This window comes from Symphalangus syndactylus, chromosome 19, assembly GCF_028878055.3.
Source record: "Symphalangus syndactylus isolate Jambi chromosome 19, NHGRI_mSymSyn1-v2.1_pri, whole genome shotgun sequence".
Classification (NCBI taxonomy): Eukaryota; Metazoa; Chordata; class Mammalia; order Primates; family Hylobatidae; genus Symphalangus; species Symphalangus syndactylus.
In genome coordinates this window covers 55,939,484-55,953,275 of record NC_072434.2, presented here as the reverse complement: position 1 = coordinate 55,953,275, position 13,792 = coordinate 55,939,484, and the positions used below count along the sequence as shown (strand labels likewise).

General features: G+C 40.0%; 1 protein-coding gene across 1 annotated transcript in view; it reads right to left on the bottom strand.

Annotated features, from left to right (window-relative positions):
* FYB2 (FYN binding protein 2) overlaps positions 1 to 13,792 on the bottom strand; it is a 98,677-nt gene that overhangs the window by 55,595 nt on the left and 29,290 nt on the right. The window contains exons 3-4 of the mRNA XM_055234614.2: positions 11,161 to 11,322; positions 9,364 to 9,397 (exon numbers count right to left, since the gene is read on the bottom strand). Coding sequence (XP_055090589.1) covers positions 9,364 to 9,397; positions 11,161 to 11,322 — 196 coding nt within the window. The remainder of the gene's footprint in view (positions 1 to 9,363; positions 9,398 to 11,160; positions 11,323 to 13,792) is intronic.

Sequence of the window (13,792 nt, the reverse complement as noted above, 5' to 3'; positions counted from 1 at the left end):
AACAAACAGCAAATCTCTGCCATTTATTAAGAGCTTACAACATTGGAATTCCACTTTGCTGAATTAGAGATATTTATCTCAATCCTCACAACATCCCTGGGGGAAGGATTTGATTTCACCATTTCCCATATTAGAAAATAGAAGGCCCAGAGATATCAAATAACTTTCCCAGGATCACACAGCTAGTGTGTGGAGCTCAAACTATGAATCCAAGGTTATCTGACTCCCAAATCAATGCCCTTAACTTCATGTAACATACTCCCTGGATCTTTTAATTTTTAATTCATTCAATTTAAACACACTTTAATTATGCAGCTGGTAAGAAAGAAATATTAGACCTTCTCTCTGCTTTTGAAGAATTTATAATTTAGACAGGCAAATGAGATACACCCAGGGAAACAGAAAATCACAAAAATAGACTGGATATGCTTGAGTCTTAAACCGAGTGCCGTCTAAGTCCATTCTATTCTTCAGCCAACATTTATTGAACAACTATTAAATGCTGTGTGCCCCCTTCCCCATATACACCTTACCACTACACACTCTAATCATGTCAAATTGCCCATAGTTCTTGAACACATGAGGCTGTTTCCTGCCTCTTCGCTTTTGTCCACATTTCATCTGCTTATAATGACCTTATCACCAACATCCTCTGTGCAAACTCATATTTTTTCTCCTAAAATTCTGATTGTCATATCCATGGCCCTTCTATAGTCTATTCTCCACACAGCAGTCAAGATGATCTTCTCAAAATGTAATTCAGACCTTGTCACAATCCTGCTTAAGACTTTCCAGAGGCATCCTATGGTTTTTAATAATTTTTTTTAAAAAAGAACCACTAAGCTCCCCATCTTTATGATCTCATCCCTCTCCACATCTCCAAGGTCCTGTACTACCATTCTCTTCCTCACTCATCACTCTCCAACCACACTGGCCTCCTGTCTACTTTACAAGGATGCGGTGCTCTCTACTACCTCGAAGACTTGGCAAAGGCCGCTCCTGCTGTGTAGAATGGTTTCTGCATGACCAACTCTTTCTCAACCACCAGGTCTCACCTCTGTCCCCTTTGGCAAGGCCCTTCTTCAGCCAGCTTTCCCAAACAGCCCTCCTTCCCACCTGTTTCTGTAAACCACAATACTTGTTGCATGACCTTCTCAGTCACTGTCATAGTCTTGAAATTACTTTATTACTCTTTGAAACTAGTTTAATTTTCTCTCTCTTGCTCTGGGATCTTGAATATCACTTGCTGCTCAGTACCCATTGCCTCATCCAGTGTCTGGCACATTGTAGGCTCCCAGTTAGCAACTGGTTTTTTGTTTATATCCTTCTGTGATGCTCATACAAAAACACTGGGAACTCTTAGACAGGTAGATGATGTCACATCATTAATTTTTCTCATTGAGCTCCCCCTCTCTGTCAGGTACTGTTCTACAATATAAAAATAAATAGCAGTCAATGTCCTTAAACTCAGGGTTCTCATGGTCTAGAAAAACATAAAAAATAAATCAGTCAAATGAATATTATCAATCAAAGCATTCATAAAAAATAACAGGAAAATAAAGCAGAATCATATATGAAATAGATAGCGTCTTGGGTGAGGGAACATGTGCTATAGCCAGGAAAGCTGACATTTCAGCATATATCATTGCCTCATATCATATTTGTTATTTGTTTTTCTTCCCAACTAAAATATGTACTTAATGAGGACAGATACTTTGTGTTCATTTCCTGCCGCATTTCCAGCATCTAGAAAAATGGCTGGCACATAGTTGGAGTTCAAAAATTATTGAATGAATAAATAAAAAATGAATTCTGCATGATGAGAAGGAGCCATCAGGTGATGATCTGGGAGAAGATGACACACACAGGAAAATATAAGCACTTCTGATTGGTCAGGGAAGCTTGTTGTGTTTGATGATTAGCCAAAGGCCAGTCCATGGGTGGAAGACAGCAAACAAGGGTGAGAGGGCTTAGGAGAGGAGTCTGGAGAATAACCAGTGATCAAAACCTGTAAGAAACCTGTAAGAATATATATAGGTATAAAGAAGTATAAGGAAGGATATTCTTGGCCCTGGGAAAAGTACAACATTTTTGAATTTTATTCCAAATATAAAATGGATGCTAAGAGCTCAATGATTAGTTTAATTAAATAAATATTTAATTCAAAAACTAATGAGTCCAAAGAAGAGGAGAGAAGAAAGGAGAGTGCCTCTCATGTGGGCTAATACATCAGAACAAGCTTCTTGGTAGGATGTCACTTGGAGCTGAATGCTAGACCAAGAAGGAGCAGAGGAAAGAGGATCTCATGTGAGTCCCCGCTCTCACATGGCAGTAGCCCTTACCTAATATGCAAGGGCAAAGGAAGTGCTCAGATCGTCCTAATTATTTAGATTTAATATTGGATATAATATTGGACATGCAAACCAAGGCAGAATGTATAGAGAACAGAATCTTGAAATGTTTTATTTACATAAAAGCTAGTGGAAGATGATATCATTCTTTCCATCCATCCTTCTCCCCATCATTTTGTTTATCTGTTATTCCACTGGCCCATCACTCAGTCATTGGATAATTATTGCTTGCATGCCCACTGTTTGCTAGGTCTTGTAAAAATAAAAGTGAAAAATATATCTGATCCTTCTCTCATAGAACTTGCAGTCTAATAGGCATCTCCAAAAACACTTCATGGTGGAAAAATTCTGGCTGAGTCAGAATAACGTAGCTGAAAATCTTTAATTTGGTTCTGAGTTCATGTCCCAAATAAACTCTGAAACAGGGCAAGCCATGGTTTCTCACCTATAAAATGATGATACTAATATTGTGTATATTCAATATACTAATACTAATGTTCAGTATTCAATATACTAATATTAATAATAATATTGCCATTTTATAGGTGGCAATTAGTATTGCCTCCTAAGATAGTCATTGGTCTAGAATGAGTCTAACAGATATAAAAGGGCTCAGCAATGCTCAGCATGTGGTCATACTCAAACAGTAGTTTATATTCAACCTTACTAGATAAACCTATGTACAAAACTAGCCCCAAGTCTGCAACTTGTGATTGTCTGTTTCTTTCTCAATCATGACTTTTCTCGCTTATCATCTGAATGCCACTGAAGAGAAAAAGCAAGGCTTAGTTCCAAAACCTTTCATATTTTAGCTCCACCCTAGGCCAGCCTCCCTCACACAGATCCCTCCTGCACAGAAAATGAAATCCTAAGGCAGGCATTCAAGAACTCCTGCTCAAAGCATATCCAGGCTCGATGTGTAGAGCAAGCCATGAGTCTGTTAAGCCTTGCCCTCTTTTGTTGTAGGTAAAGTGTTCTTTGAATCCCCAGTAAGGCAGCCTGGGGTGATAGTTGAGAGGCTGTGCTCTGGAGCCAGGCTGACCAGGTCAAGCCCTGGTGCTGCTGATCCAGTTGCATCACCCTGGATGACTTCACCTGACTCTCCATGGTCAGAGAGTGCACAAAGCACTTACTGTACTTCATGGGTGGTTGTAGCTGGGAGTTCTAAAATGAGAGAGAGGACATAAGGTACAACTCTTTATCTATGGAAAGTGCTCAATAAATAGAAGTTATAGGTGAGATTTTTTTTAAGGAGGAATATTTGAAAACCAAAAAGAAGAGAAAAACTCAGGAAATTCACTGCTCCTTGTGAAAAGCAGGCCAATCAGTGGCCCTTTTGTGTCCCTGATGTCCAATTAAAAAGGGATAATAAGAAATTATTGAAGTGGCTTAAGCTGAAACTACCTGAATGTTCTGAGTCTGAAACTCTACAGGCAGGACACGGGCTTCAAAAAATTCATTCTCTTCATTCTTTCCTGTAGCGATTCAATTTATCCCAGCATGCTGGGATTTCCTGGCCTGCTTTCACCTCTTGAATATCACTACAAGGAGGCTGTTTTGTTGTTCGTCAATCAGGTCAGGTCTGTACCAGTCTTAATTACCTGAAGTGCAGCCATTCAGGAAAGAGCACTGTAGTTGCAAACAATTTTAAAACCAGCCTTAAGTAATTCTGTCGTACATGTACAAAGGCACAATGACATGCTTTTTGTTGTTGCTGTTACTAAGTAGAAAACAAGCTCAAAGTCCTTTCAGGAAGGATCCTTCTTGTCTTGCACTGATTTAGTGCCAAGCATTTCACCTGTGTTAATATCAGCAATGATGGGAACAGCAAATAACCTCCATATTGTCCTAGATTCCTCTTTCCCTCACATCTCACTCCCCACAGCTGATCCAGCAATTGCTGTTTTCCTCCTAAACAAATCTTTAATCCATCAACTTTTTAATTTCATTTTGACTACCCTGTCCATGTTGAGTTACTTAACTTCTCTGTGACTCAGTGTCTTCATCTATAAAATGGGACAGTACTATCTACTCCTTAAAATTGTCATAAATGAAATCACGTACAAAGTACTTAGAATAAACACTGAGTGTGTGTTGCTAGTTGTACGGTGGTTGTTGTAATGGCTTTCTAGGACGTCTTTCTGTTTCTACCTATTTCCCCACGAAATTTATTATTTATACAGCATCCAGAATGATCTTTACAAAAGAAGTGTCAGCTCATGTCACTTCCTGGCTTAAAACTCTCCAATGTCTTCCCAGTGCATTTAGAGCAAAATCCAAATTACTTCCACAGCTCACAAGATACTCCACCTCCATTTCCTGAGCTCACTGGGCTTTAGCCAAGATTCCAACCCCTTTCTCCTTCTTTAAAACGTGCTAAGCGTGGTTCTCCCTTTAGTCTTTGTGCCAGTTATTTTCTTTCCTGGGATGTTCATCTCCTAGATCTTCCTTTAACTGGACTGGGTCCTTATTCAGTTCTCAACTCAATGCTACTATCTCAGAGAGGTCTTTCTTTGATTGATTCATAGTAGATGTAAATATTTTCAGGGTAATATGATATTTTAATACATTCATACGATGTGTAAAGTTCAAATCAGGGTGATTGAAATATCTATCACAATTTTCTTTATGTTAAAAACATTCAAATTATTCGCTTCTAGCTATTTTGAAATGTACAATAGATTATTGTTAATTATTGTCACCCTACTGATCTATCGAACACTAGTTCTTATTTTTTCTATTTAACTGTATAATTGTACCCATTAATCAATCGGAGAGGCCTTTCTTGACCATCCTAAGCTTTATTTCACTCTCAAACCCTCATTAGTATCCTAATACTCTTAAATTTTTGTTTATAGTACTTATACTATGCAAATAAGTACTGTAAATGCATTTTTTTTTGGTTACAGTGTTGTTGTAATTATCATTATTTTACTTGACGGCCTTTGATAAGGCATCTATTCCTCACTTCCACAGGATCAGCCACTCCCCACTGCCTGACACAGGTCCTAGAGACAGTCACATGATCTGCCCAGCCCTAGAAGACATTGTGTTTCCCACTCTGCTTGGGGTAGAAACTGCAAAAACACAAATACAAATATATGTTTCCAAGTACTAGGCATAAAAGAAGTCATCGGGAAGATTCAAAATAAGCTTATCAGCTTTTAATAAAAGCTGATAGACTTATTTTAAAAGCTTATGAGCATTTAAAGACTATCATCAAAGTGAAAACACAAAATTAAAAACTTCAAGAGAGAAAATGGTAAACTCTTGAGAATTCACCCACAGACCCTCCCCTGAGAAACACTGCTGTCATCTTCCTACTCCCAAAATAAACAGCACCTCCTTTATGTGTCTGAGTCAGACTCCCTGAGTCAGGACTATCTCTGACACTTCTTAATGGGAGAAAAGCCGTATTTATAGCTAATGAATAAAATATTAGCCAACTCTGCTAAGTACTGACAGAGACCAGTGCTGATTGCTGCCCTGGGACTAATCTGCTTTGCTCACACAAATAGGGGCTGCTTATTCAAGAGGGATGCCAGCCAGCTTGGTTTGCATAAAAGAGTGATGACAAAGAATAAAATAATCTCCAAAGAGCTATCTCACTGTTGGGAACTAATGAGACATTAATATTTCAGAGGTAACAAGGGATGGAGAGGCCAAGATTTAGAGAAACTGAGACTCATTGGGTTTCTTTTGTGTTTTCCATGCTTGATATAATTTATCTCACTTGGCCTTCATGACCATAAAGTAAATAATAATATTGTGCCCACTTTACAGATGTGTATATCAAACATCTGAGCTGTTAAATGGCTTGTCTAAGGTATGGAAGAGGGGTTTAAATCTATGCCAATAGACTTTAGAACCTGCACTTGTTCCTTTATACAATGTCACCTCTCATTTTAGACACAAAGAGGTCCAGAAATGAAAGATGGCTATTGTAAGTGTGCTAGGTTAAGATGATTAAAATATATACACATAGAAATACAGCTAGAACACAAAGACTCCTGTTTTATACATTATGGTTGAAAATAATGAGAGTTTTAATTTGGAGAAGAATGTTGTCCTTAGATGTTTTAAGAATTTTGCAGAAGTTTTTTTTTTTTTGTTTTAAGGTTTACAGAAGTTAAAGCATTTTCCCAAGATTACACAGATGTTAAGTTCTAGGGGTTGGATCAAAACCCAGGCTTTCATTAACTTTGTGCTATGTGGCTTGACTACATGAGATTATCAGCACCTCCCCTTCCAGTAACGAGAGCCTACATATACTATTTCTAATCTAATCTCTGAATTGAAGATTAATACCTTGAACATGGATGATATCCTTCCCAAACACCAGTTTCCATGGAAGTTATAGCTAAAGCTATCACACATTATGACATTTACTTGTTCAAACTAACTTCACATTGGTAAGATAAAGTCCAAACTTTTTACCATGTCACTTCATGCATTTTAGGATCCAACCTCATCTCTTATTTTTATACATTAGAATATTTTTTGTCTGTGTATTTCCTTGACTTTAGAGTCTCCTTTTGTCTGTTTATTTCCTTCCCAACCTCTTTGCTTTCAAACATGTTCTGTCCCTATAATGAAAATACATTGGTCTGTCTATCTGTTTGTCCATCTGCCCATTCATCCATCCACCCATCAACTACATCTCAGATCAACTACATCTCAAAACGGTGGTTATATCAGGGAACAATACCCTGCCTTACCACTTTATAGTCTCACAAAAGAGAACACATAAGTAAACCTATCTAACTCCTACCTATTATGCAGGATACAGGCCCAGTTCTTTCATCTCCCATGAAGGTGCCCTAAGTTTTCTGGCCCCTCTTTATCTCTTTTGCCTTTAAGTCTTTCAGCGCTATGGCCCACATCATAATCACTGTTAAGTGAAATCTCATTTCAGAGGGAGGTTAGTTTCCAAAATCAGCATGAAAGGACAGAACAGTCAAAATGGCCCCGTCAATCCCTTAGGAAGATGGTGCCACATGGAGACTGACTAATGGGCCATCACAGCAAGTTTATCCTCCATGTTGAAACAGATTGCTGTTTCTTTGATTTAAATGCCAGAGAAGAGGTCAGCTTAGATTAGAACCAATCTGTAGGAAAAACGTGTATCTAGTTAAACACAGCAGTCACCTTACACTCAATCCTACTGAGATGCTCACAATATGAAAGAACCAAGAGCAACTGAGAGCACAGCAGAGGTACGTTGTCCCTTCAAACTGTCATACTGGGACCTATGTTCATTGAGTAAATGGTGCAAACCATTGCCTGAGCCATTTAGATTATTTTCTCTCTTTCACATAAATGCACATAGAACATGTCTCCACTGACCTCTCGTGTGCTGTCATTTAACCCTTTCAAAGGGACAACTAACCCAGGAGTTCCCAGAGCACGTGAATTGTGTCTAACACCACACGACCAGTTCCTTGTTGAATAAGATTGTCTTATCAATTCCCTGTTGTACAAGATCCTCTGTGATGTGGTTCCTGTTTACCTCTACAATCCCATTTCTATACCATTTCTATACTTTCTACACTCTAACTGTACTTATTTCTAGTTTCCACAAATTAAACGTGTTGCTTCACACCTCCTGCCTCTACCTGGAGTGTCCCTTCCCATGCTATGCTGCAAATGTGCATCTTCAATACTCATTTCAAATGTTTCCTCTTCAGGGATAGGTTGACTGGATCAATACCCCATTCTTCACTCCTTCCTGCATCCCTGCTTTTTGCTATGAAACTTTCAGCACCCTCCCACTCTGGTTCTGGCCTTGGCCATATTACCTGCTTGGACCAATAAGATGTTAGCAACTGTAACATAGCAAGGGCTTGAAAAGTGCTGGTGTGATTGGGCTTGTCTTGCTTGTTAGCAGCGACTGTAGAAGAGTGCCCCTGGGCTAGCTTGCTGGATGAGGAGAGGCAGACAGTGCCAAGTCAAGGTGCCCACCATCCCAGCCGACACAATCCTAGATCAGCCAACTGTTAAGCTTCCCCCAACATGTGAGCCACCCCAGCCAATATCGCAAAGTTGACTAGATAGCCTGCAGTCTACTGCAAACATATGAGCAAACCCAGCTGACCCCAGCCCAGATCAGCTGTACCCCCACAGACTCATGTATGCTATGAAAGTTTTATTGTTATTATGTAGCATTACTCTAGCAATGGAGAACTGATACTTCTTTAAAGACTTCTCTGACCCTCCCAAGAAGGTGTAACAACTTCCTTCTTAGTGCAGCCTCTGAATCTTGTCCTATCCTCTATTACAAAACTTAACACAATTTACCATTGTAAACATTTGATAAAGGAATAAGTAATATGACTATTTGTTGTTAAGTTTGGATCTCCTTCTAAGACTAACCTTTTTGAGAACAGGAACATCTTTGTGTGGGAGGTGAGGTATATAATCAATGTAGTTATGGCACATCTGGGTTGGAATCATGGCTCAGCAAGGGGCAAACTTTCTGAGCCCAAGTATCTTGAGCTATAAAATGTGAGCGGCAGCAGCAACGGTGCAGCCCTCTTGAGACAACAGAATGAGAAATCTGTATAAAGTAGCCACTTGAGTGCCTGACACATCAAAGGTCTCAATAGATATTATTTGGTTAAGCGAGTTAATGAACTGACACTTCTGTGGCAAAATTCTTAGAAGGAGTACACCAAAAATAGAACATCCTTTATCCCATTACCAATTCCTAACATCACACCAGCTGCCCAGAGCATTCTTTAGCCTCTAATTCGATTTATGACTATGAAGGGTGATGTTTCAATTTACTGAACCCAACTGTGTAATAAAAAAAGGACCTCTGAGGACTCTCTTTGCAACTTAACTTCAGCACGTGTTAAATGCAATTTATTTACTCTTTTGTTTACAACAAAAGTTGCAGTTTGTTGCTTATAAATTCACTCCTTCTGAAAAATACAGATTCTTGGTTTGTGCTAATTGCCTGCTCTGGAGCAGGCTAAGTAGCCTCCTACACAACTAAGGAGCATGTACTTACCTCTCTGGAGGCAGGGAGCCCTCTTCCACAGTCACTGCAAGAGAAAGAGGCAGAATGAAAAAGAGGCGTTTGCAGCAGCCTGGTTAAAGTGAATGATGCTTGTGCGATGACTTGACACCACAGATAATGTGGAGAGTGGAAGCTTGCCTGTGCCTGAAACATCCCTTACCTCCACCCTAGCACCCAGGGGACGCCTGTCCCTGCATTGCAGCACTCAACCACACTTTACAGTACAGTTTCTTATTTATGGGTACAATCTCTTGCATTAGACTTTGACCTCCTTAAAGACAAGAATCCCTGTGGGGTTTATCTCTTAATCTCTCATTTCCATCACAGGACATGGTACAGAGATTATAGCTGTTCAATGTTTCTTTCAAATAACCTTGGACATTTACAGAGCACTTCCTGGTATTCCAAGCACTATTTAAGCTCTTTCCGGGCATCATGTCTCATTATCCTCACAATAATCCTAAGAGATCCGTGGTATCCCCATTTTACAGATAAGGAAATTATCCCCATTTTATAGATAAGGAAAATGAGGCTCGGTGATTAACAAACCCAAACTTAAATAGCTAGTGAGTTCAGAAGCTGGGATCTACAAAGCCCATTTTATTACAAAAGACTTAGTACTTTGTTCTATGTTGTCTGATAAACCTTCTTCGTATTCGGAGAGATTATTTGAGGCCTGAATTATTTAATGTTTATAAAAAATAACACTTATCTTTCTTTGATTTGGAGCTGGCCATATCAGTAAAGTATACTTGTAAGAGCCTATCTCCCCAAATAGAATTTTCTTTTAGGATAAGACTTAAGATGACTTGTAGCAGTGGTTCTCAATGTGTGGTCCCTGGACCAGCAGCATTAGCAACCTCTGGGAACTTGTTAAAAGGCAAATTATCAAGCTCCAACTCAGACCAACTGAACCAGAAACTGAAAATGGAGCCCAGCAATCTGTGTTTTAATAAGTCCTCTAGGCGATTCTGATGTACACTCAAGTTTGAGAATCATGAAGTTAGAGTAATTTAACTATGAATTTGCCCAAAGCACTTAAAACGAACAAAGACTGCGTTAGCTCTCTCAGTGTACCTGCCGTCTGCTGGTGCTGATGGCCATAGTAAAACAAATGTTAGCACAGCGGTACATTTTGTCCCAAAGTGTATGTTCATCTTGTGTTTCATTAGAGCAAACATAAGCTAAGGCATTTAAAATGTCAACAAGATCAGATTGTGGTGGGAGTGGTGAGGGATGAGAGGTGTTCCTTTAAATAGAAGACACAAAATAGCACAGAAAAATGGCTTCTAAAGATGTTGCAGTTTCTGGAAGGGATCAGAGGGTTGGGGGTTGTAGGCTTTCAGTTAATTACCAAAAGCAGATCACAGAGGCCTGAGGGGCTCCCCCTAAGGATTTCAGGTCAAGTTCACACTGACTTTCTCCCTTTTCACTCCCTCCCCACTTCTCCTGCACAAATGGATTGTGTTGACAGCACAGGTTTACAGGAAATACGAAGGTTCAGTGACTCCCTGCTCAGCGACTCTTTGTTTTCTTCCTCTTGGACAAATTCCCAGTGATCAAATGCAGTGCTCTCAGGGGAAGTGGGCTGGTCTAGGAGTGATAAAGGGCCAATTCCCACAGAGACGTCATTTCATGGGCAAGCTGCCACAGCCTCTAGATGAGAATAAGCAGTGATGGATGTCTAGCCTCATGGAAAAGCTGCAGCGGTATCGTCACCTGGGAGAGGATGTGGAGATGGAGGTGACTCCTGGTTGGCCGTGTGTAGGGCCCTGTGCATTTCCTTACCTTTCCCTTGCGTCTTGGGAACAGCAGCTGCCTGCCTCTGAAAGGCCTGGAGGTTCACGATGGGAGGTCTTGAAGGCTTTGGGGGAGGAGGACCCAGGGAGTCGATGGAGGGCAGTGGCTTTGTTTTGGGAAGGTGGTGATGCCTGACATCTGGCTGTTTTTCTGAACGCAAGACAGTAAAAAATGTAGGTTACGATTATTTTCATTTCATAGTTTGTTGGGTAAAACTGGTTTCCTTGCCTCCATCTCAGTCTCGTCCAATCTATTCTCCACCCAACAGCTAGAGTGCCCTGATCAATACGTAAACCTGATCAGTTGCCATGCTGCTGCTTTAAGGATTTCCTCAGCATGACATCGGTCACTCCATCTCTGCCATTTCTACACCACATGGCACCCATCCGTGTTTCTAGATTCTTTGTTTGGCATATTATATGTCTTGCTTCCCCCACTTAAAGCCCAAATATTTTTCACACGCATCACTGGCTTCTCCATTCTCCATACTTGATTTAGATAGCCTTAAAAAGCTCTCATATATCCAAAATTTTGTTCATGTTTTTCTTGGTTCTGGAACACTATTCCTTTTTTTGACAAACTTCAATTCATTCTTTTAAGGCTCTGCTCCAATGACACCTCCTCTAGAAAACTTTTCTTGATTTCTCACAGGAATCAAGGCCAGAATCAACCTCTGATTTGTATCCTCATAGCACATTGTTAATACCACTACATCAATATCATGGGGAGGTACTGATCTATGTTCCCATTAAACGTGGGCTTCTGTGGGAAGGGAGGGTGTCATATTGATCCCCCAGCACCAAGCACAGGGCCTACCTCATAGGAGAGAGGCTGTGACTATTTACTGAAAGGATTCTTCAAGCACTTATGGCATGCAAATAATACTGGCTGTATAACGAGGAATAAGAATTGATCTGGGATTTCCAGGGCTCATAGCCTAGGACTGGCTTCAAGGCTGACTTTGTGATATCTGAGCACCTGTGTCCTGGAATTTTCCAGGAAAGTTCCAATTTTATATATATTTGTCATCTGCAGTCTTAAATCCAACTCCAACAGAAAGTCCAATATTATATAAGAAAATCATATCTGCCCTTTACCCTGAAAATAGCACAAAATCCTATTGTAATCCAACTGCTTTGATTTTTGATTTATGTAAGACAGTAGTTGACTACATGGGCCATTCATGCGAAAACCTAAGAAGTGGCCTAATGTTTTACATATACCCCTGGGAGACTTCCTGCTCTCCTCCACAAGCTGGAAGGGAGGGAAAGCTTCCTTACTGCTCCACCCACAGCGGGTTACATCCCCAGAAACTCAGGCCCAAAGTTCCTTTCTTCTTAGGCTTGAATTACAAGTAGCATTGTCAAAAACATCAGTCATTATCAAATTAGGAAGAAGACATAGTGAATATTAATTATCACTTACTAATTGGGCTCAGAGTTTTTACCAGGCACTGTGCTAAGTAGTTTACATCCGTTATCTCACTTAACTTTCTCAATAGCTCCATCTGGTAGATAATACATTCTTCTTTCCTTTCTCTCATCCATCCTTCTTCCCATACATCTTTCTTCCCATCTGTCTTTTCTTCTTCCTCATCCCTTCATCAATAACTATTTATTTACTATATTCCAGGTATTGTTCTAGGAAGTGGGGATAGAGTTGAGAACAAGAACATGTATAGTCCTACCTTCAGGAATTTTTATTCTAATAACAAGAGACTGATGATAAACAAGTAAACAAATAAACAAGAGCATTACAGAGATCCATTAGTTCTATGAAGGAAATAAGGTAGGATGACAAGTGTGAACTGTTGATAATGAGATAGTACACTTTATATAGAGAGGTTAGAGAAAGCTGACCTTGGAAAGTTTTTTTTGAACTTAGGCCTAAATGCAGCTACAAAAGCTTAAAGAAAAGAGTTTTTGAGGAAGAGGGAATGACAAGTGCAAAGGTCCTGAGGCTTGACAAAGCCTGTTTTTAAGGAACAGCAAGAAATCTAGTGTGTTGACTACGGGCAGAGAGCTCGGGGAAGACAGGTAGGAGATAAGTCAGACACAAAACAGGGACCAGCATGCACGGCCATGAAGACCACGAAGCAAGTAGTTTAGATTCTATTCCAAGTACAAACAGAAACCATACAAGGTTGTAAGGAGATTCATCCATCTACCCTTCCATCCACTTACTCAATCATTCAACAAATTTTTTTAGGACTTATTCAGTCTTGCCTTTTTCTTCTAGGTGCTAGGGATATGGTAGTAAAAAACGACAGTCCTTATCTTTTTTTTTTTTTTAGACAGGATCTTGCTCTGTTGCCCAGGCTGGAGTGAAGTGGTACAATTTTGGCTCACTACAATCTCTGCCTCCCAGGTTCAAGCAATTCTTGTGTCTCAGCTTCCCGAGTAGCTGGGATTATAGGCACAGGCCACCATGTCCAGATAATTTTTGTATTTTTAATAGAGATGGGGTTTTGCCATGTTAGCCAAGCTGGTCTTGAACTCCTGAACTCTGCCCACCTTGGCCTCCCAAAATGATGGGATAACAGGCGTAAGCCACCGTGCCCAGCCAGTCCTTATCCTTTTATAACTTACATAGTACTGAGGTGAACCACGAGCTTGGTGGC